The following is a 23,443-nucleotide window of genomic DNA, read 5'->3' as shown; positions in this document are numbered from 1 at the left end:
TGAAAAAAAACTCTGCCCATTGTTTCTCACCGGCGCCCGGGATCGAACCCAGGACCACAGGATCACAAGTCCAGTGTGCTGTCCACTCGGCCGACCGGCTCCCGCATACCTAAATAGTTTTAAAAGACAGTATACAATCTTCAGTGATTCTGTACCATTCAGATCTAACAGCGTATTGGAACAACTCTATTACACTCAAATCTTCATAACACTGTATTTAGGGAGAACAAAATCTAAAATAAACTATAAAAATATATTCCATGTGATCTCGGCCGACTGGGGAAGACTATGGCGTCCTATATATCATCATTGGAATTTCTCACGCACATCTTAGCGGAGAAACGTCTTAAAACTCTCACACACTCTCAGAATTTCCAAAATCCACTACAGGATAGATGTTCTTCCTGGCATCAACAGATGTACGCGGAACAAACTCTTAATTATAAATTCAGCCGACGTTGATGTTTTATGAGAGTTCTCCCTCCGCCCTGCTGGGCTGCGGTGGCGCCCCAGGTCTGTGATAGCGAGCTCCTGCTATGACTCTCAGCGGATACCCGCGTGGGGCGGTAATTTATACATGTATATATCAAAGAAACTTTCTGCGCAGCAGCTGGTGCCTCTTCATGGTGGGTATTTACCCATGGCTGTGTGAGTAAGGATCCATTTTCTTCCCCCCTCACAGGGATGAATCCCAAGGAAATAAGTCATGGTTGGCGTGGGATGGGATAGGTAAGATAGGGCAATATCGGCAAGGATAGGGCACCGGTCGGATTGGTCTAATCAGGTCTTCCGGAGACGCTTGTGATGGCTGGAATCAACATTATTCGGATAGAGGAATATAATTCGGATAAGAGAACTTACAGTAGAATTTATACCTGCAATAAAGAAATAGGTGATGATTTTGTAGTGAAGATATAGTGAATGGAAATAATATATATATATGGTATATTATGTAGCCCACATTATTATATGAATATACAGTAGTGAAGGTTGTGCAGGGAAGATAGTGAGAAATGAAGATGGTGAGAAGTAAAGATATGGTCATAGATAAACGCGAATCTTTGTTTCACATTTTCTGGAACAGAGAGAGGAAAGGATAGTGGAGAAGGAAGAAAAGAAGGAAGGAGAGACGATAGGTGGAAGAGTAGAAAGATCAGGAGAGAGGTTTAGAGAAGGCAAGATAGAGAAAAGGGGGGACAGATAGACCCGGGCCATGCCGGCTACCCCTCCATAATATTTCATAAGAGGTTATGAGTAACTAAATGCTTTCTGAATGCTGGCACCGGATATGGTGGTGGGAATAAAGATGAAAATGTGAATAATGGGAGACTCGATGAAATGGTCAGTGAAAGGGTAGAAAGTAGGGCTGAGGGGGTAGAAAGTAGGGCTGAGGGGGTAGAAAGTAGAGCTGAGGAAGGGTAGAAAGTGGGGATTGGTATGGTGCACAAGGTGATTAGGTGAGAGTACGATTGGTGTTTAACCAATCACAAATCAGGCCTGGCCTCTGATTAGACTTGAGGAGTAGAAGAACTATTAAAACACTCACCAGGTAAAATCCAGGTAAGCTTGTTTGATGTACGAGGAAAATGGGTTGTTAGAGTGATGGAAAAGATAGTTTGAGTGACGGAAGAGAGGGGGTTATGGGGGAGGGTTATTACACACACACACACACACACACACACACACACACACACACACACACACACACACACACACACACACACACACACACACACGTATCCACAAGATATACACATGTGTGTAGAACCAAGATTCAAACCAAAGTGAATTAGACAATCTTTTGCCTCAGAGCATCCTCCTCTATCCCTCTTCCTCCTCCTACTCCAATGTATCTATACACATATGCTAAAGGTGTAGTGAAATATAAATATATAACGCTTGGCTATAGCAAACGCTATAATGCCTATGTATAGCGTTGTTCTTCACTGTGAAGAACTGTTCACTCTGTGTTCAACAAGTTAGCTTCGTTAACCTCTTTTATATATTAACTAGGGGGGAGATATTTGGCGGTTAGGTTAAGTCTTGTTAACTTCAAGTTGGGCCAGGTAAAAGGTTAGGTTAGGTTAAGTTAGGTTAGGTTAAGTTTAGTTAAAATAGGTTAGGTTAGATTCAGTTAGGTTAGTTTAGGTTAGATTAGGTTACCATTCGTTTAGTTAGGTTATGTTAGCTTAGTTAAATTAGGCTAGATTATGTTTAGGTAGGTTAGATTAAAGTTAGATTACTTTAAAGTTAGAATCAAATTGAGCGTGAAAGGGATAAGTTAGGTTCACTCCAGACGCTGATGATACATCGAACCTTCACTCGAGGCCTGATTAACTGATTAATTCTGATCACTCAAGACATGATTAATCATGATAAACTCACCCTTCGTCTCACATAACTAAACATCAGTTTAATTCACAGAATACACCTCCCCATTAACCCCTATTATGAAGTGGAAAAACTGGAATTTTCCCCCCCTAGTATATCGGAATAAATGGACCCCTTACCCCCTGATATCTCCCCCCTTTGTAGAGTTTGCCGGATTGGCTCATTACTCCGCTTGATTAATCCTTGGTTAATCACAAAGGAACGGTGGCTGGCGGGCAGCGATTATGTGTACAAGATCGCTGTAGGGAATATCTTCATTGCTCCTCCTATTTACAACCCTAATTGGGGGATTAAAAATAACTGATAGTTATCTTTATTCTCCCTTTATTGATTGAGGGTTTTGTGTTGCAACTTTATTAAAGGTTTTGTTATATGCGTAGTGTATTATTTATCTTCAGTATTCAATTTATCTGATGGGAAAAGGAGTTTAATTTTATTTTTATTAATCATTAACGCCTTTGCCGTTCAGGGGTTAACAATGGCGACCTGGTAGCCTCATTGGTGTTAAAAATTGGCGTCATTGTGAAAACAAAACCCGAACGATGTGTGAATTTTCCCGCCAAATGTTTTGTTTACTAATTCACCGATTTTTTTCGCGCAAAAAGTTTTGTTTACTATTTCACCGATTTTTTCGCGCCAAAAGTTTTGTTTACTATTTCACCAACTTTTTTACCGCCAAAACACAAGTTTTGTTTATTATCTCAGCGCTTTTTTGTTTGTTAGAGTTTGCCTTCTTCCCAGGCTAGTTGGAGAAGACTTCCTCCGCCGCGTGACCCCGTGAAAGCGAAAATGATATACGATAAGCGTAGTGTAATCGGAAATATGAAAAGCGTATAGAGGTGTCAGACGGCAACCCACGGAAGCCACTCCAGCTGTCGCCATATCTCACGTGCAGCTTGGTGTATCATCCAATCAGAGCGTTACACGTCATTTGCGCTACAGCCAATAAGAGCGTGACGCGTGGCAAATCTGCCTGACCAATCAGGATTTTTGGGATCAAATTGAGCGGGAAATCCAAATTTCTAACAAACTGACGCGATGAACGATAGTGCGGTCAAGGCAGTGTTACTACGTTTACGGCTTATTGAAGGCTAGTTACAAGGATATTTTAAGGTTGTCTGAGCAGTAAGCAAGGAGGGGGGGTAGGGGGGTGGGGGTGCCATTAGCAACCCTGTTAGTCTCTGTAATAGTTACTGTCGTTCATGGCAATTAGAGTAATGAACCACTCTATAAAAAGTTGACATGACAAAGCGATCTGAAGCTGCATGTTTTGACTGTCAAGGCTAAGCTAAAGCGTTGCGTCAGCTTTTGATTTGTATTGCGTAATCTATTTTAGTGTGCCCAGGAGGAAGATGTAATCCTTTTCTTGAGACTAATTGTAATCCCTGCAGCTCCCAAGGAAGATGTAATCCTCTGCTACTGTGCCCAGATTAAGCTGTAAACCTTTGAATTGCGCATATAGAAAAACGTAGTCTATTAAAGCTTTCCCAGACATAGATATACAATTTTTTCCCACTCCAAGAGAGAGAAAATTGTAATCCTTGTACGGATTTCCCACAGGCTGATGCAACTGCAAATATGAAATGTAATCCGCTTCAAAAAAGATGATAGGAAGATTTACGACCAACAAAAGAACGATTTGATTCTAAATCTGTCTGTGGGGGGGGGATCTGAATAGTATAGAACAAGGATATACAGACAAGTTATATTTTCACTATATAGAGATCCTGACCTGATCTGTTTTAATCCAAGCTTGGATAATATAATCCTAGAGCCATCAACAGTGTGTTTACAGTCTGTTTTTTTACAATATTGTACAATATATTATACAATATTTTACATTATAATATTTACAATAATTTTTTACAATTTCTTACAATATTTTTTTACCAACTGTTTCCAAACAGAATCGTCAGCTGTTTCAGAATGTACGTCAGTACGTCAGACGGTACGTCAAATTCACCAGCCGCTTTCATTTTCAATTCGACGATTTTTGGCCTTATGCAACGCATACGTCAAAATACGACGTACTATCAGGAGGACGGACTGGATGGATAGTTGACGTAGTAGAAGCATCATCTCGGTGATCTGGTAACGGCAAGATGAAGTCCCCAGCATCACTGATATATTTGAGTGGATATATTGGCCGGATATATTAGTTTGAGTGGATATATTGGCCGGATATATTAGTTTGAAGGGATATATTGGCCGGATATATTAGTTTGAGGGGATATATTGGCCGGATATATTAGTTTGAAGGGATATATTGGCCGGATATATTAGTTTGAGGGGATATATTGGCCGGATATATTAGTTTGAGGGGTTATATTGGCCGGATATATTAGTTTGAGGGGATATATTGGCCGGATATATTAGTTTGAGGGGATATATTGGCCGGATATATTAGTTTGAAGGGATATATTGGCCGGATATATTAGTTTGAGTGGATATATTGGCCGGATATATTAGTTTGAGGGGTTATATTGGCCGGATATATTAGTTTGAAGGGATATATTGGCCGGATATATTAGTTTGAGGGGATATATTGGCCGGATATATTAGTTTGAAGGGATATATTGGCCGGATATATTAGTTTGAGGGGATATATTGGCCGGATATATTAGTTTGAGGGGATATATTGGCCGGATATATTCTCCATGACTTTGATGTTAAATCAATTCGCGATTTTACAAATATACTAATTAGGCAGAATATACTCTCAGAGATATAACCATGGATCCGTTGTATGCTTGTTCAGGTAAGCGAGCACTCAAGAGCTGTTATGTATACAGTACCTACCAGGCAAGTATATACATAGGAGCCAGGTATATACATAGCATGTATATACATTATATGAAGGGTGCAGGCATGTGTATACAGCGGATGTTTATAGAGAGAGTGGGCGTGTACACATAGCGGACTTGCACACATGTATCCGTACACATGTAGATGTACACATGTATACATATGCATATATCCACACAAATGCACACATGGAAATGTAAGCATTTAATTAAAAACAAAATTTGGCACACGCGAACTAGGTTAATTGGGGGGGGGGGGGTGTGAGGCAGGACCAAGGAGCCAGAGCTCAACCCCCGCAAGCGCAATTAGGTGAGTACAATTAGGTGAGTACACACAAGCATTCATACACACACACACACACACCCAAAGAGCCAGAGCTCAACCCCCGCAAACACAACTAGGTGAGTACACACACATACACACACACACACACACACACACGCACACACACACACACACACACGCACACACACACACACACACACACACACACACACACACACACACACACACACACACACACACACACACACACACGCACGCAAGCACACACGCACGCAAGCACACACGCACGCAAGCACACATAAACACACTCACGCACAAACGCGGGTTAATGCCTTAAAGACGGGTCTCGACTTAAACTTCGTACAAACGGAAGGTTCATGAAAAAATAATCACCCTTAATGTCATCCATCAGCAGCCATAATGTCAGGATGAGAGAGGGCGGAAATTTCATTATTCCGTCTACCAAAGTTCGAAATCAATTACCTCGTCTCCGCCTCGTTACGGTGTACATACTACCGCCCGGGATCATCCCCTACCCACAATTTTCAACAGGAAAAGGCGTGAAAAATCCATAAACAGGATAAAATCCATGTTTGTAGCGAACGCGGGTTCGGGAGAGGAGGGGAGAAGCGTAGTGATTACCCCAAATGCGGAACGCCAAATTCCCGACTATTTTGGCGGGAATGGGAAAGCCAAGGCGGGCTATTTTGGCGCGAATCGGAAAGCAGAGGGCGGGCTATTTTGGCGGGAAACGGAAAACAAGGGAGGGGGGGGAATGATGTAGCTTGTGGTCTGGGGTGTTTGTTCATTTAATTTTGATCTGCAAGCTATTCCGGGTGCAGATCCGTTGCTCGTCTAAGACTATGTAATTTTGGGATGACAGAGATTTGCAAGAATTTGGAGGTCTGCTTGGGAGGAGAAATTGTAGGTATGGAGGTCGCTGGTACACGAACGGCCGCCTTGAAAGGATCTTCGGATCTGCAGACGGATTCAGGAAGTAGGGTTCGTGACTCTAGTATTTACCAATCCAGAGGTTAAGACACTTGGAATTTATGCTGGCCGGATTTAGTGTATATATCTTGCAGGTGTTAGGTTACATAAATTACAGCGATGATGGTGATATTACAGCTACAATGTCGCTGTAATGGTATTACAGATACAAGGCTTAGGCCGCTCTGGTTCTCAAGCCTCTCTGTTTCTTAGTCCGCTCTGAATCATTTCATTTGAAAAGATTAAGTTTTAAATTATTTTCCGTTCCTCAGTATATTTAAACTGAGAGAATAAGGCTAATATAATTGAAGTTAATTTCTTAATTATTAAACCAACTTTAATAAGAAATTTAAAAAAATAATTATTATCAGATTGGCGGGACATACAGTGATTAAAGTTCGAATGAATTTTCAGGATTATATGTCACTTTATATCCAGTCATTAAAGACTTCAGACTTGCTCATACGAGATATTAAGAATGTTATCACTAATTTTAACATTAATGGGGATAATTATCACGGTGTATCCGGAGTTTACTAAGGCAAACTAGTAGTTTTACTATACTAGTTTACCTTTTCTAGGGTAAACTAGTATAGTTTACCATTCAACGTAGGCTAAAAAGTATCTTTTATGTTGTTACTTTTAACTCAAGTAAAGTTTAAGATTAACTCTACATTTTGGTGTTGAAAAGTGCGGCTTCACGCCTTTGCTATCTTGGGTTAAGTCTTAGCCTTAAGGCCTATATCAACCTCTGGAGGGTTATTAAGGTTTATATATAATTTATATGAAAACTCTTTACCCCCCCCCCCCCTGAAAGATTCGAACCCAGACAGCCGGGGTACCATGTCCATTGGCGTGTCCAGTACTGCTACCGCTGGGCCACACTGACTGTGCAAAAGAATTGGAAGTCGTTTGGTTCTTATTAACCTAATTCTCGACAGCCCCGGCTGTCTGGGTTCGAATCCTTCAGGGGGTAAAGTGTTTTCTGATGCATGTTAGCTTGGGGAACCATTCAAGCTTGACACTCACACACGCACTCACACACACTCACTCACACACACACACACACGCACGTACGTACACACACACACACACACACACACACACACACACACACACACACACACACACATACGTACGCACACACACGCAAACGCACGCACGTACGTATTTTTGGGTGATTTTAGCCACCTCAATGTCTATCTGTGTCAATTTAAGGTCCATCTACTGCTAACAATAAAAGTGTGTAACATGGAGCCAATTTGTCTATCAGCTTGACAACTGTCAACCTAAAATCTTTACTAATTGTCTAAACTAACTTTGTGTATCCAGGAACGAGGAGCATGAACTACAGAGTTTGGTATAATGCTTGAAATAGAGCTTGGAAGAGAGCTAAGAAAGAGCTTGGGATATACCTTTAAAAAAAATAATCAAAGAAATAGCTTTCTAGAGAGAGAGATATTTCAGCGGCTCCATTACCAAGCAAAAGTTAACGGGTCATTAATTTCGCGTAGCTAAAGCTCTCAAGCTTGACGTCTCAGCTCCTCCTTGGGGGGGGGGGTGCTCGTTCGAGTCATCTAATGGTCTATTGTTCACCAAATCCACTCTTTCCAGATCAAATAAAAAGTCTCAATGGGTATGACTCTAATTGTCGAAAATATCCTCCGCGAACGTCCTGTCTCAATTAGTGGAAATTTTCGAAACGCGGAATTTTCTCAACCAAATTCAATTAATTTTTTTTTTAGGGAGAATTTTCTTTACGTGGGGATTTTGTTTCGATAGGTAAGAGTTGTACGCCTTTCAATAAATGTTTGAAATGTTAAAACAAAATTGAATGAATGATCATTCTATTTCGCTCTGATGAAGGTGAAGAAAGCCGAAAACGCGTTTAGCATTCTCTATTTTTCACATGTGGTTTTTCTGCCTATATATATATATATATATATATATATATATATATATATATATATATATATATATATATATATATATATATATATATATATATATATATATATATATTGTGTGCGTGTGCGTACGTGTGTGTGTGTGTGTTGGGATAGAGAGGAGAAGTTCATATTCGTATATTACTTCAGAAAGACTCACTAACGTCCAATATCACTGAAAAAAATCAATTGCAGCATTGCAATGGATTCAAACCACCGACCAGGATTAAGGTACGCGACTAGACGCACCCAGGTCGCTGGTTCGAATTCCCGCATTGCTCCACTTGAATTTCTCATAAGTAACATGGCCGCATTAACAATGTGATGCCAGTCTTCAGCTTTACCAAAAAAATTAAGGTAAATGAAATAAAGTTTAGAAATAAGATTTATGGTTAAATTGTTGCAAATATTGTCATTAAAAATACATTTACGAATCTTAATAAGCTTAATGATTATGTGATGGCCAGAATTAATTAAATTTTTAATTAATTAATTAATTAATTAATTTAATAATAACCATTTTATGGCTTTATGGTTCACTGAGTTGATAGAAAGGGGAATAAAAAAGTCAGCTATTGTCTAAAAATAATTAAATAATCAAAATAATAAATAAATTATAATTGTTGTCTAATCCAGCGGTCAGGATAAGGATTTGGGATGGGACGGAGGGATGGAATGGTGCCCAACCACTTATGGACGGTCGGGGATTGAACGCCGACCTGCAATTCTTTATAATGAGACGGCAGCGTGTTCAGTGCCTATAAGACATCTTACTTAAGTTGTTTATGCTAAGATCAAAGCAAAGTTTGAGGGAAAATAATAGTTATTTTCAATACATTGGAGGCATATGCCATTAGAAAATAACTCTTAATACCCAGAACGAAAATTACATTTCATTGTGATATTTACATTAAGACATTAAATATTACCGAGAATTTGCATGTTCACAGTAGAGTTACTTGACTGTGGAAGAATTAAAAAATATATATATAAAATTGTGAGCAAGAAATGAGGAATTAGCTCTAGAAGGGCGTAAGATAGGCATCTTTGCGATGAGTTGCTAATTACTCTCGAAAGGAAGTAATGGAATTAAAATCTCAGTCGTAAGACACTGAGTTTTTTCTCAGAGCTGTGCCTGAAATTTCATTTCTTTTCTTTTTCTAATTTCAAAATTCTTTGGTTGGAAAATTTTTTCCAACTAAAATTTTGGTTGGAAAAAGAGCGGAAAAGTTGTCTGTAGTGGTGACGTTATCTTGAGGTTATCTTGAAGGTTATCTTGAGATCATTTCGGGGCTTAGCTTCCCCGTGGCCCGGTCCTCAACCAGGCCTCCTTTTTGTTACACATCTCCAGGAAGCAGCCCGTAGCAGCTGTCTAACTCCCAGGTACCTATTTACTGCTAGGTAAAACAGGAGCATCAGGGTGAAAACAAATCGGCCCATTTGTTTCCGCCTCCCTCGGGGATAGAACCCGGAACCTAAAGGCTACGAATCCCAAGCGATGTCCACTCAGCCGTCAGGCTGTCAAGACATAGCTGGGGGTTGATACGGATGAGAAATAAACTAATGGTGAAAGGTTTATAGGAAATAAATTAGTCATTAAAGTTCAATTCCGCAATAATACGACAAAACGTAGTTCTTTTGCGTCTTAAAAACGTTACAATTTTGCGTTTGCTTTTGACGTTTGGTTAATTTCCTGAATGTAAGGACCCGCCCACTTGGGCTGGACGGTAGAGCGACGGTCCCGCTTCATGCTGGTCGGTGTTCAATCCCCGACCGTCCACAAGTGGTTGGGCACCATTCCTTCCCTGCCCCGCCCCATCCCAAATCCTTATCCCTTCCCAGTGCTATATAGTTGTAATGGCTTGGTACTTTCTCCTCATAATTCCCTCCTGAATGTAGGAATGAAGTCGGAATGAAAGAAAAGGAAGGAAGAATACGAAATAAGACGAAGAAGAGATACCAAAGATTTCACCTTGACTGATTTATTGCTGCGGTCAAATTTATTACGGAATAAATCACGAATTTAAGATGATTTACACAATATATATTTTTTTCGTAAATACATATATAAATATATATCAAGTCTGAGTGATTGTTTTGCATGTATTCATCTTGTAGAAGTAATTTGTCTTCATAGATATGAAGGACCGTGATGAGGGTTCGAACTTAGGCCCGCGGTGATCTCAGACGCTGCCTTAGTCTACTAGGCCACGACATGGTCGGGAGCAGGGAGCCGAGCGGACAGCACGCTGGACTTGTGATGCTGTGGTCCTGGGTTTGATCCCCGGCGCCGGCGAGAAACAGTGGGCAGAGTTTCTTTCACCCTATGCCCCTGTTACCTAGCAGTAAAATAGGTACCTGGGTGTTAGTCAGCTGTCACGGGCTGCTTTCTGGGGGTGGAGACCTGGTCGAGGACCAGGCCGCGGGGACACTAAAAAGCCCCGAAATAATCTCAAGATAACCTCAAGATATGGTCAAAAGAATTGTAACCGGGAATTGTAATTGTATCACAAACTTTGTGAGTCTTGAGTCAAAGTCTTGAAGGACTTCGAGTGTCTTATTATACGGAGGAAAACTGAGGTTAATAAGTTAGTCTTATGTCAGCTCGTGCTTTTAATAGCCTGGTTGATCTGACCACCAGCCAGGAGGCCTGGTTAGGGACTGGGCCGCGGGGGACGTTGATCCTCGGAACCAATGCTAGGTAGTCGCAGTTGTCAACCTGCGATGGATTTCCCTAAAAGAGGGAATTGCCTCTGATATAAATGATATTTTATATATTTGTGATATATGTATATATATATATATATATATATATATATATATATATATATATATATATATATATATATATATATATATATATATATATATATATCCCATAAGTAGATCACAAATTAGTTTAAAGTTCTTCCCTACCAACTACTGCTTCAGTTAAAGATATACTTAAGATACCAAGTAACATCAGCATTATACAAAGATTTATCATAACATTTAGTGAATATTCTAGGAATACCTGAAAATTCTGGTGAATATTTCATAAATACCTGAAAATTTTCGTGAATATTTAAGAACTACCTGAAAATTCTGATGTGTGATTTAGAGTTTGAGACTTTTGGTGAATGTCAAAATTATATATAAGGATTTTCTTTGGGATTATCAGGGAAATTTTCCGAGCAAGGAAAACATTAATAGAACCACGACCATAAGATATGACACCCACACATCTTAACGCCCTCAACAATACCATCACAATCCAAGAATCATACGAGGTATAAAAAAAAATTATATATAAATATATATCCTGAGAACGATAACGTTATTGTGTGTATCCGAAAGGTGGCTGCCAAATTAATGGGCCTGTAGACGTTAATCAACCACATGCAATGGTGTGGCTGGGGGGGGGGGTCATGAGAGCTCTGGCCTCCGGTGGGTGGTGTGGTTGCTTAAATAAAGTCATTTAGTAAAGAAGATTGCTTAAGGGGGTATAATACGGTGGTCGACATCACCTATTTGCTCTTTATTTTGAATTCAATAATGACATTAAATGATCATTGTTAAAAAAATCATTAACTTTTTATTTTTTGGTATTTAGGATTTGTTGTGTATGTATTTTTTCTTTACGAAATTGTTAGTGTTTTTTTTTTTACCTTTGTTGTTTTATAAACTGTTACATAAATGTGATTTTATTAATGGAAATACAACCCTTGGAGGGGGGACTAACCTAGCGGCTCCAGACGCGCCCAGTACCGAGTGAATCGTTTAATTAACTAGCATTTAGCCACGAAAATTGTCTTTTTCTTGTTTTGATTAGTTGTGGTCACACAGGGGACAGGCTTAACGATCGTTAGCGGTCGCTTTTGAAATTGGTGTTCCACTTGGGCGGGAGAAATAACTGGACCCACTCCTGTTTTTTATTTTTTGGCTCCTGTTTATGCTCTCATGGTGTCAAGGCGTCACTCCAGAGGGGTGTAATTTACTTTTAAAAGAGGCGGGAACGACGCAGGCGGCCACAAGACGGTGGTATGGGGTCTCCCTGCCGCAGCTATCGTTGCGGTGGGTCACCAAGCCGCCTGCGGTGCCCGCCCCGGATGACTGATGATCTTGTAATAGATGCAATTGAGATGTTTTCAATTTGCAAGGCGCTAGTTTGCCGCACCTTGATTTAGAGCATCGCACGGGGTCCCATAATTACCGGGCAGCGGCAGACTATCTCTCTACCGCCTGCGGAAGGTAGACACACACTCCGCCGCCTGCGGCAAGCTCTCTCTCTCTCTCTCTCCACCTTCAGCGCCCTCAATCTCCTACAGCTCCTCAAAGAAACACACCATAGCGACTCGAACTCCCGCCAATCATAAACGCGACGCAATAGCTGCCACTTTTGAGTCTGATGGGCAGAGGCAGAACGTGTAGATAGCTTTTATGCCTGTTGGGGGCGAGGACAAATGACAGAGTTCCAGATGACACGTCGCTCAGTATTACCAGGACCAAAAATTGCAACTTGAGTCATTCCTTCTGCTCAAGGGTAACTTGTGGAGCACAAATAATAAATGTTATCTAGTGTATCATTCTAATAAAACAAGTAAATAAACATAATAGGATTAATAATTTCTTTATACAAGTTTTACAAATAAATGATAAAGTACCAACTTTATAAATATATATATATATATATTGGAGGGGGATCTAAACATTCCCTCTAATGCGTTATGCGTGGTTTCCTCCGAGGCTATGGGTCCCCCTTCTTCCAGCTAGAGGTGGTACTTATTTATATATATATATATATATATATATATATATATATATTGCAACCCATCCTCCGAATTGACAGTACGATTTAATACTAAGTGTAATAAGTACACTTACGTACTGTCATAACCAGTGCATAATTGTACTTATGGGGCTGTTACATTTACCCAACTCCCTCCCCCGATTTAATTCTCCTCGTTTTCTGTTAACACACTCAGAATTTTAGGATGACGTTTTCAATTTCAATTAGCAATACACAAGTTTTAAATATCAGGAATTTCGTTTTCAGGTTTATTAAACAATATAGATTTTATACAAAATTTTAAAATATCCTTAGTTACTTTACAATTTATTGATATATTTTAGTTTTGTTTTATTAGTTTTATAAAACTGTAATATCAATATAGCTATAGATTAAGTACTAATTGTAATTAAGAAGCAATAAAATTATTATCTTTAAAAACTAAGACGGTTAGGTGAGGGTGTGGTTTTCTATTCAGTTTTTAAGGTAAACTCAAATATTCACAATATATTTGACAGTACGATTTAATACTAAGTGAAAATAAGTACAATTTCTAACTGCTATGAATAGTACATAATTGCACTTATTTGTCTTCTTACATTTACCACCCCATTTTTGGAGGACGGGCTGTATATATATATATATATATATATATATATATATATATATATATATATATATATATATATATATATTTCGCACCTTTCATTTCACCTTATGCATCTATTCACCTAGTATATAGGTGCTAGGGAGGTAGATAAATGTTGTGGGGGTGCCTCCAGGAGAGGGCTAGAAGTTTGACCTTTGGGGGGGGAGGGGAGGCCACGATACAAGCCTAATCAGTATATATATATATGTGCACAGGCTTCCTGTCCCAGACAACATGAACTATTATTATTATATCTTGAACAAACATATCATGTACGCACATTAGCATACTTTTACCCACACATACAGAGTCTAATTAGACTGACACAAACATTTATCATTAGTTCTGTATTATGTATACTTATGAATGTGCCTGAGTTTAAAATATGTATTCTTGTAATACACTTCAATATTGTATGACTTTTAATTTACAGTTATGACCATTTATCCCAGGGTCAATATCTCTGGGATAACATTTATCTCTAGGAATACAGTTGTTCCGAAATCCCAACATTAAACATTTGGGGTATGTAAATGTCATAGGCCTGCCGGGATTGGCCCAAGTGACATGCCTTAAAAAATCTATAAATCTTAAAAAAAAGGCCGTTGACATATACTCCCGCCGTTTACCCGCGCATCTGTATTTCATGGTTTTCTTGAAAACGATGAACGCGAACTTATTCAGGGTTACAATATTTAGTTTTCTGAGGCAGATAGACGGAGAGAGAGAGAGAGAACGAGGGAGAAAGAATGAGAGAGCGAGAGAGAGAGAGAGAGAGAGAGAGAGAGAGAGAGAGAGAGAGAGAGAGAGAGAGAGAGAGAGAGAGAGAAAAGCAATTCCGTTAATATAACTCGGATCGCAATATCCTCCTCCCTCCCAACCCCCAACACACATTCTTTTGCAATATTAATCTTAAATAAATATAGCTTGCATGTTAAGTAGAGATTTAGCTTCGCTGTAATGCGTTAACGAAACGACACGAACACATTTATCAAATATATTACACACCCACCACCTCAACCAAGATTTGTATCCTACCACCAGTGATATATAAATAAATAATGTATATATAATATATATTTGTATTTCTTAGAGGGGAAAGGGTAAAATACTGAATAGTAATGACTTTGAACCATCTTAGGAGCTCTTAGGTTAGTTCTTGGAGAATCTTACTGCCTGGTCGTGTACCCTGAGCCAAAGTCGTTTAGTTAGAGATTGCAGTTCAAATCCTAACATTATGAGATTTGCTCCGGTTGCTGTCTGTAATTACGAGCAAAGATCAATAAATATCAGAGGCTGGCTTACGACGCCTTCTACGGATGCTGCCTTTTAATTAAGGACAAATTATAGGCAGGTTTTCGAGGATACATCACCAGTATTTGCTACAGATGTGTGTCTATAATTAAAGCCAATATCTGGTTATAGTTCGAGGTTGTGTTGTGGGGTTTGAGGCTCTTGCTGCCTACAGCAGCCAAGGCCCACACATGGGAGACGTTAGTGGATATCTAGTGAAGATAGTGCTATGATATCTAGTGGAGATGGTGCTATGATATCTAGGGAAGATAGTGCTATGACACTGGAAGAAGTTAGAGACTTCCCAGCCTCCTATCGACAATAGAATGCTTAACACACTCTAATGATTGGTGCCAACAGACCAGCTCTTGTAGGTAACATAACAGTATGTGAGTAAAATACCAACTCACTTCTTTCATTATAAATGGCTGAGTAAGAATGCCTACAATCTCATCAAACTGAACATACCTTTAACAGGTAATATACCCGTCACTGATATATCTCTGTATCTGAACCAGGCCATTTAAGTAACATACACGTCACCAAGAGAGGTAATGAGAAATGTTGCTTCGCAGAAAGCTGTCACGCTTGAGACAATAGCCTTCTTGATCACAAGTCTGGGGCCAGATTCACGAAGCAGTTACGCAAGCACTCACGAATCTGGGGCCAGATTCACGAAGCAGTTATGTAAGTACTTACGAACGTGTACATCTTTCCTCAATCTTTGACGGCTTTGGTTACATGTATTAAACAGTTTACAAGCATGAAAACTTGCCAATCAACTGTTGTTATTGTTATAAACAGCCTCCTGGTGCTTCGGAGCTCATTAAATGTTTAATAATTGTAAACAAAGCCGCCAAAGATGGAGAAAAGATGGACAGGTTCGTAAGTGCTTGCGTAACTACTTCGTGAATCTGGCTCTTGAAGTCTCTCAAGCATCACGTCTACACCGACGTCTCCAAACCCCTTGTAATGTCGAAGACGCACTTAACTACAGACCAGTGACACTAACGAGCATGCCCCCTACAAAAGTCTTAGAAACCCCCTACAAAAGTCTTAGAAACCCCCTACAAAAGTCTTAGAAACCCCCTACAAAAGTCTTAGAAAGAATAATAAGATTAAGACTAGTTTCACACCTGGAGAGAGAGAGATAATTAGGTACGTAAACAAACTCCAACATGGCTTCTTCTTGAGGCTATCTTGAGATGATTTCGGGGCTTTAGTGTCCCCGCGGCCCGGTCCTCGACCAGGCCTCCACCCCCCAGGAAGCAGCCCGTGACAGCTGACTAACTCCCAGGTATAGACAAAGACACACAGAAACAAAGACAGAGGTGACAGAAAGGATATAAGAGAAGTTCAAACAACAGATCTCGCATTAAAAATTCTAATTTTCCGCTCAGCGTTCGTGAGACAGAATCCGTCAAATGCGGATTATATTCGACTACGAACGACCGTCGGATTGTTGGGCAGTGCGTGTGTGTGTCATCCAGGATTTAAAGCTTCGAGTTTCCGATTGTTGCGGATTGTAATCCTTTCAAGCAGTCGGATTGGGGTCTGTCAATGAATTGTCAGTCTTGGTAAACGTGGTTATGGGGGAAGGGGGGGGGGGGTGCGGGTGATTGGGGTGTGTGTGATGGGATGATGTGGTTGAAGATTGGTGATGGGGAAATGTGATTGGGTAGGTGATTGGTGAAGGGAAGGTGGTGGTACTCATATATTCGTGCTCACCTATTTGTACCTGCAGGATCGAGCGTTTGTTCCTGGACCCCTTTTTTCCCATCTACCAGTTGTCTAATGCAGTGATTGCTGACCTATTTTCCTTATCATATCTACTTTTTTAAAATTATGATTATAGTTTGCTTCTATAATCTATAGTTCATTCTATTTTCCCACTTCTCTTACGCTATCTTCTTGAGGTTATCTTGAGATGATTTTCGGGGCTTTTAGTGTCCCCGCGGCCCGGTCCTCGTCCAGGCCTCCACCCCCCAGGAAGCAGCCCGTGACAGCTGACTAACACCCAGGTACCTATTTTACTGCTAGGTAACAGGGCCATAGGGTGAAAGAAACTCTGCCCATTGTTTCTCGCCGGCGCCCGGGATAGAACCCGGGACCACAGGATCACAAGTGCAGCGTGCTGTCCGCTCGGCCGACCGGCTCGGCCACTGCCTAGTCTTTTTCTCTAGTTGTTATGTTGAGATAGTTGCCCCATCCTTTTGGTCTCCTGACGGCTATTCCACCATCTTACAATTGCTGGTGTTGAACTCCAGCAGCCATTTCTCACACCAACTCTGCAATTTGTTCAACTCGTTTGAGAGAATCTTAAACTCCTCATCTGTCAAAACTCTTCTAATTTGCTTTGCATCGTTTGCAAACACTGACATATAAGACGCCCAGTCACTTGGGCTGGACGGTCTCGCTTCATGCAGGTCGGCGTTCAATCCCCGACCGTCCATAAGTGGTTGGGCACCATTCCTTCCCTCCCCCCATCCCAAATCCTTATCCTGACCCCTTCCCAGTACTATATAGTCGTAATGGCTTGACACTTTCCCCCCTCTGATAGTTCCTCCCTCTCCTGTACCATTCGGTTAAAAGGTCACACCCCCTTGGTCCATTCTTATCCGACCAGTACAATACATAGTTATTTGTGTCATCATTGTAACATATTTTGCAACTTTTCCAGCAACGAACACAATAACGCGACATATGAATTAAATATTCATATGACACACGAAATATTCCTTCACACTGCATGAATTGATGTCTCCTCTGAGCCTCTGTGGGGCTGAATACAAGGTACAAGGCGTTAAGCGCATACGTCACTCCACTACCCTTGTCAACAGTTACTCCACTACCCTTGTCAACAGTTACTCCACTACCCTTGTCAACAGTCACTCCACTACCCTTGTCAACAGTCACTCCACTACCCTTGTCAACAGTCACTCCACTACCCTTGTAAACAGTCACTCCACTACCCTTGTCAACAGTCACTCCACTACCCTTGTAAACAGTCACTCCACTACCCTTGTCAACAGTTACTCCACTACCCTTTTCAACAGTTACTCCACTACCCTTGTCAACAGTCACTCCACTACCCTTGTAAACAGTCACTCCACTACCCTTGTCAACAGTCACTCCACTACCCTTGTCAACAGTCACTCCACTACCCTTGTAAACAGTCACTCCACTACCCTTGTCAACAGTCACTCCACTACCCTTGTCAACAGTCACTCCACTACCCTTGTCAACAGTCACTCCACTACCCTTGTAAATAGTCACTCCACTACCCTTGTCAACAGTCACTCCACTACCCTTGTAAACAGTCACTCCACTACCCTTGTCAACAGTCACTCCACTACCCTTGTAAACAGTCACTCCACTACCCTTGTAAACAGTCACTCCACTACCCTTGTAAACAGTCACTCCACTACCCTTGTCAACAGTCACTCCACTACCCTTGTAAACAGTCACTCCACTACCCTTGTAAACAGTCACTCCACTACCCTTGTAAACAGTCACTCCACTACCCTTGTCAACAGTCACTCCACTACCCTTGTCAACAGTCACTCCACTACCCTTGTCAACAGTCACTCCACTACCCTTGTAAACAGTCACTCCACTACCCTTGTAAACTGTCACTCCACTACCCTTGTAAACAGTCACTCCACTACCCTTGTAAACAGTCACTCCACTACCCTTGTAAACAGTCACTCCACTACCCTTGTAAACAGTCACTCCACTACCCTTGTCAACAGTCACTCCACTACCCTTGTAAACAGTCACTCCACTACCCTTGTCAACAGTCACTCCACTACCCTTGTAAACAGTCACTCCACTACCCTTGTAAACAGTCACTCCACTACCCTTGTAAACAGTCACTCCACTACCCTTGTAAACAGTCACTCCACTACCCTTGTAAACAGTCACTCCACTACCCTTGTCAACAGTCACTCCACTACCCTTGTCAACAGTCACTCCACTACCCTTGTAAACAGTCACTCCACTACCCTTGTAAACAGTCACTCCACTACCCTTGTAAACAGTCACTCCACTACCCTTGTAAACAGTCACTCCACTATCCTTGTAAACAGTCACTCCACTACCCTTGTCAACAGTCACTCCACTACCCTTGTCAACAGTCACTCCACTACCCTTGTAAACAGTCACTCCACTACCCTTGTAAACAGTTACTCCACTACCCTTGTCAACAGTCACTCCACTACCCTTGTAAACAGTCACTCCACTACCCTTGTAAACAGTCACTCCACTACCCTTGCAAACAGTTACTCCACTACCCTTGTCAACAGTCACTCCACTACCCTTGTAAACAGTCACTCCACTACCCTTGTAAACAGTCACTCCATTACCCTTGTAAACAGTCACTCCACTACCCTTGTAAACAGTCACTCCACTACCCTTGTAAACAGTCACTCCACTACCCTTGTAAACAGTCACTCCACTACCCTTGTCAACAGTCACTCCACTACCCTTGTCAACAGTCACTCCACTACCCTTGTAAACAGTCACTCCACTACCCTTGTAAACAGTCACTCCACTACCCTTGTCAACAGTCACTCCACTACCCTTGTAAACAATCACTCCACTACCCTTGTAAACAGTCACTCCACTACCCTTGTCAACAGTCACTCCACTACCCTTGTAAACAGTGACACACATAGACCACCACTATGTGAAGAGAAGGATATATCAGAGAAACTCCTCCTGGTGAAGGGTTCGAACCCTAGTCAGCCATATAGGTGCAGTGGGTAAGATATTAGATATGCGATGGTGTATGGTGGGCCTGTATTCGAGCTGCCTGGATTCGAATCGTTCACCAGGATTAGTTTTTCTGCCATAACCTGGGGCCCATTCAAGTCTAATTATATATATATATATATATATATATAAATATATATATATATTTATATATATATATATATATATATATATATATATATATATATTTATATATATATATATATATATATATATATATATATATATATATATATATATATATATATATATATATATATATATATATATAATACGGGTGGTAGCAGAAGAAAAGATTAAAGTCTTCAGTGAGAATCCACAAGGTCTTCTCTGAATACTATTTATTTTCTTCAAGACAGTGGGTCCCTTCAATTGAACCAGATGTGGTACCTCCTATAATATATATATATATATATATATATATATATATATATATATATATATATATATATATATATATATATATATATATATTCCCCCTGTGCGTTTTATAGCAATCACGGCATGTTGCATATATCAATTGATTTTCAACAATCGGGGCGTAACTTAAAGCCCTCCACGCGCTCTTAACCGAGGTACTGACAGCAAAATCATCGTGCACAAATTTGTAAACAAAACCCAATGACAAAGTGGAGCCGATAAATCCCCCCTCTTCCCCCCTCTTCCCCCTCCCCCCTCTTCCTCCATCGTGTGACAGCCGCTCTTCGTATCCGCGTGGGCTACGGCTGTAAAAAATTGTCGCCTAGAACGAGCAATTACGGAGTCAATTGTAGCGTTTGGGTCGTTAAGGCAGTTTAGCTGACCAAGTGTTAAAAACTGGTCTTTGTTGACAAATATGACACTGTCACGGGTCTTGGGGAGGGAGGGTGGGCTTTCTATGGAGAAGGGGTGGGAGGGGGAGGGAAGGGGTTAAGGGAGGGAAGGGGAGGGGTAGAGATAGGAAAGGGGGGAAGCAGAAGGAACAACAATGCGACAAATGATAGTGTTGTAGTGAGGATAATATTTACTAGGTGTCACCTAGATGAAGGGTATTGATGGGAAGGGGTGAAGGGAGGGAAGGGGGAGAAGGGGAAGAGGGAGAAGGAAGGGAGGAAGGGGTTACAAGAGTGATGGGAGTGCATGAGCAAGTAGGAGTGTGTGGAGGAACAGGTAGGAGCAAACACAAGGACATGAGAGATACTGAGACGTGAGGTGAGACAGAGTATCACTCTTGTCTTATACTCAGCTATTTGTGCTTGCGGGGGTTGAGCTTTGGCTCTTTGGTCCCGCCTCTCAACTGTCAATCAACTGGTGTACAGGTTCCTGAGTCTACTGGGCTCTATCATATCTACACTTGAAACTGTGTATGGAGTCAGCCTCCACCACATCACTGCCTAATGCATTCCACCTGTTAACTACTCTGACACTGAAAAAGTTCTTTCTAACGTCCCTGTGGCTCATGTGGGTACTCAATCTCCACCTATGTCCCCTTGTTCGCGTACCACCAGTGTTAAACAGTTTATCCTTCTCTACCCTGTCAATTTCCCTGAGGATTTTGTAGGTAGTGATCATATCTCCCCTTTACTCTTCTGTCTTCCAATGTCGTGAGGTGCATTTCCCGCAGCCTTTCCTCGTAACTCATGCCTCTTAGTTCTGGGACTAGTCTAGTGGCATACCTCTGAACTTTCCCAGCTTCGTCTTGTGCTTGACAAGGTACGGGCTCCATGCTGGGGCCGCATACTCCAGGATTGGTCTTACATATGTGGTATACAAGATTCTGAATGATTCCTTACACAGGTTCCTGAACGCTGTTCTGATGTTAGCCAGCCTCGCATATGCCGCAGACGTTATTCTCTTTATGTGGGCTTCAGGAGACAGGTTTGGTGTGATATCAACTCCTAGATCTTTCTCTCTGTCTGTTTCATTAAGTATTTCATCTCCTGTTCTGTTTCCTGTGTTTGGCCTCCTGTTTCCACCGCCTAGTTTCATTGCTTTGCAATTACTTGGGTTGAACTTTAACAGCCATTTGTTGGACCATTCATTCAGTCTGTATAGGTCGTCCTGTAGGCTTCTACTATCATCCTGTTTTAATCCTCCTCATAATTTTTGCATCATCCGCAAACAGTAAGAGGAACGAGTCTATACCCTCTGGGAAATCATTTACATATATCAGAAACAGTATAGGTCCAAGGACTGACCCCTGCGGGACTCCACTGGTGACGTCTCGCTAATCTGAGACCGTCGAACCAACGTTGGTTCGACGTTGCTGACATTCAATCGACGCTGAATCAAAAACTGAATCGACGTTGCTCTTGCAAATTGCATCCACTAGATTACATATTGGTTCCAAATTTGGCCTTTTCCAACAGTGCAAAGGTTTTCATTTTTCCAGAAAGGAATTAGACACCATAGCAATGAGTGTTTAATTCCTCTCTGAATTAGACTTCAAGAGTGCTTCCGTTCCTTCCTTCAGTACCGTAGGTGATACCTTGTCATACCGTACAGATTCTCACCTCCAATTACTGGAACAATTTCCTTTTTTTCTTAAGATATCAATCTTCGGATATCAATCTATATATCAGTAAGTCTATTTAAGCGTGCCAATCAGAATTTCTCTTAGCTGAATCATTATATGCATTGAGTCACTTTGAACTACAGTGTTCTATAAGTGCTGAGAGTAACTTGGTTAGTCTCTCTGGTATCTTGCAAGTGATGCTTGTTAGCGATTTGTCTCTGTAGTTCAGTGTCATTAGCCTTGTTCGTATCTTTTGTGTGAACACTTATTTTTGCGGCTTTCGAAATTTCTGGTAGTTCTCCCTTTTCCGCTAAGGAGTTGAACATTATTGCATGGAGTCAATGTAATTCTTAATCTGTGTTCCCCCTTCTTTGACGGTGTGTGTGTGTGTGTGTGTGTGTGTGTGTGTGTGTGTGTGTGTGTGTGTGTGTGTGTGTGTGTGTGTGTGTGTGTGTGTGTGTGTGTGTGTGTGTGTGTGTGTGTGTGTGTGTGTGTGTGTGTGTGTGTGTGTGTGTGTGTGTGTGTGTGTGTGTGTGTGTGTGTGTGTGTGTGTGTGTGTGTGTGTGTGTGTGTATGTGTGTGTGTGTGTGTGTGTGTGTGTGTGTGTGTGTGTGTGTGTGTGTGTGTGTACTCACCTAGTTGTACTCACCTAGTTGTACTCACCTAGTTGTGTTTGCGGGGGTTGAGCTCTGGCTCTTTGGTCCCGCCTCTCAACCGTCAATCAACAGGATTGTGCGTGTGTGTGTGTGTGCGTGTCTGTGTTTGCGTAACTGCGTGCGTTTGCATACCTGCGTGCATATGGGTATATTGTGTGTGTGATTGCGTATTAGCGTGCGTGCATGGACTCGTGTGCACGCAATATGCATGTTTGTACACCCATTTGCGTGTGTGTACATGCCCGCATGTAGTGTGAATTTGATTTTCGTGAATGTTCGTTTACAGGTCAATATTCGCTATATTAGAACATATTAAGGGTCACAAATTCTGACCGATTTTCCTAATGAACTGAGCATTGTGATGTACTTAATTAAATCAATAATACCCTAATC

At 41.2% G+C, this 23,443-nt stretch overlaps 1 protein-coding gene across 1 annotated transcript in view; it reads right to left on the bottom strand.

Annotated features, from left to right (window-relative positions):
• The window catches only part of LOC138351403 (ice nucleation protein-like), a 56,351-nt gene extending 36,550 nt beyond the window's left edge, over window positions 1–19,801 (bottom strand). Inside the window, exon 1 of the mRNA XM_069303220.1 lies at window positions 17,956–19,801. Within this exon, the coding sequence (XP_069159321.1) occupies window positions 17,956–19,801 (1,846 nt within the window). The remainder of the gene's footprint in view (window positions 1–17,955) is intronic.
• Between the last annotated feature and the right edge of the window lie 3,642 nt (window positions 19,802–23,443).

This window comes from Procambarus clarkii, chromosome 49, assembly GCF_040958095.1.
Source record: "Procambarus clarkii isolate CNS0578487 chromosome 49, FALCON_Pclarkii_2.0, whole genome shotgun sequence".
Lineage (NCBI taxonomy): Eukaryota > Metazoa > Arthropoda > Malacostraca > Decapoda > Cambaridae > Procambarus > Procambarus clarkii.
This window is presented reverse-complemented; position numbering and strand designations above follow the sequence as displayed.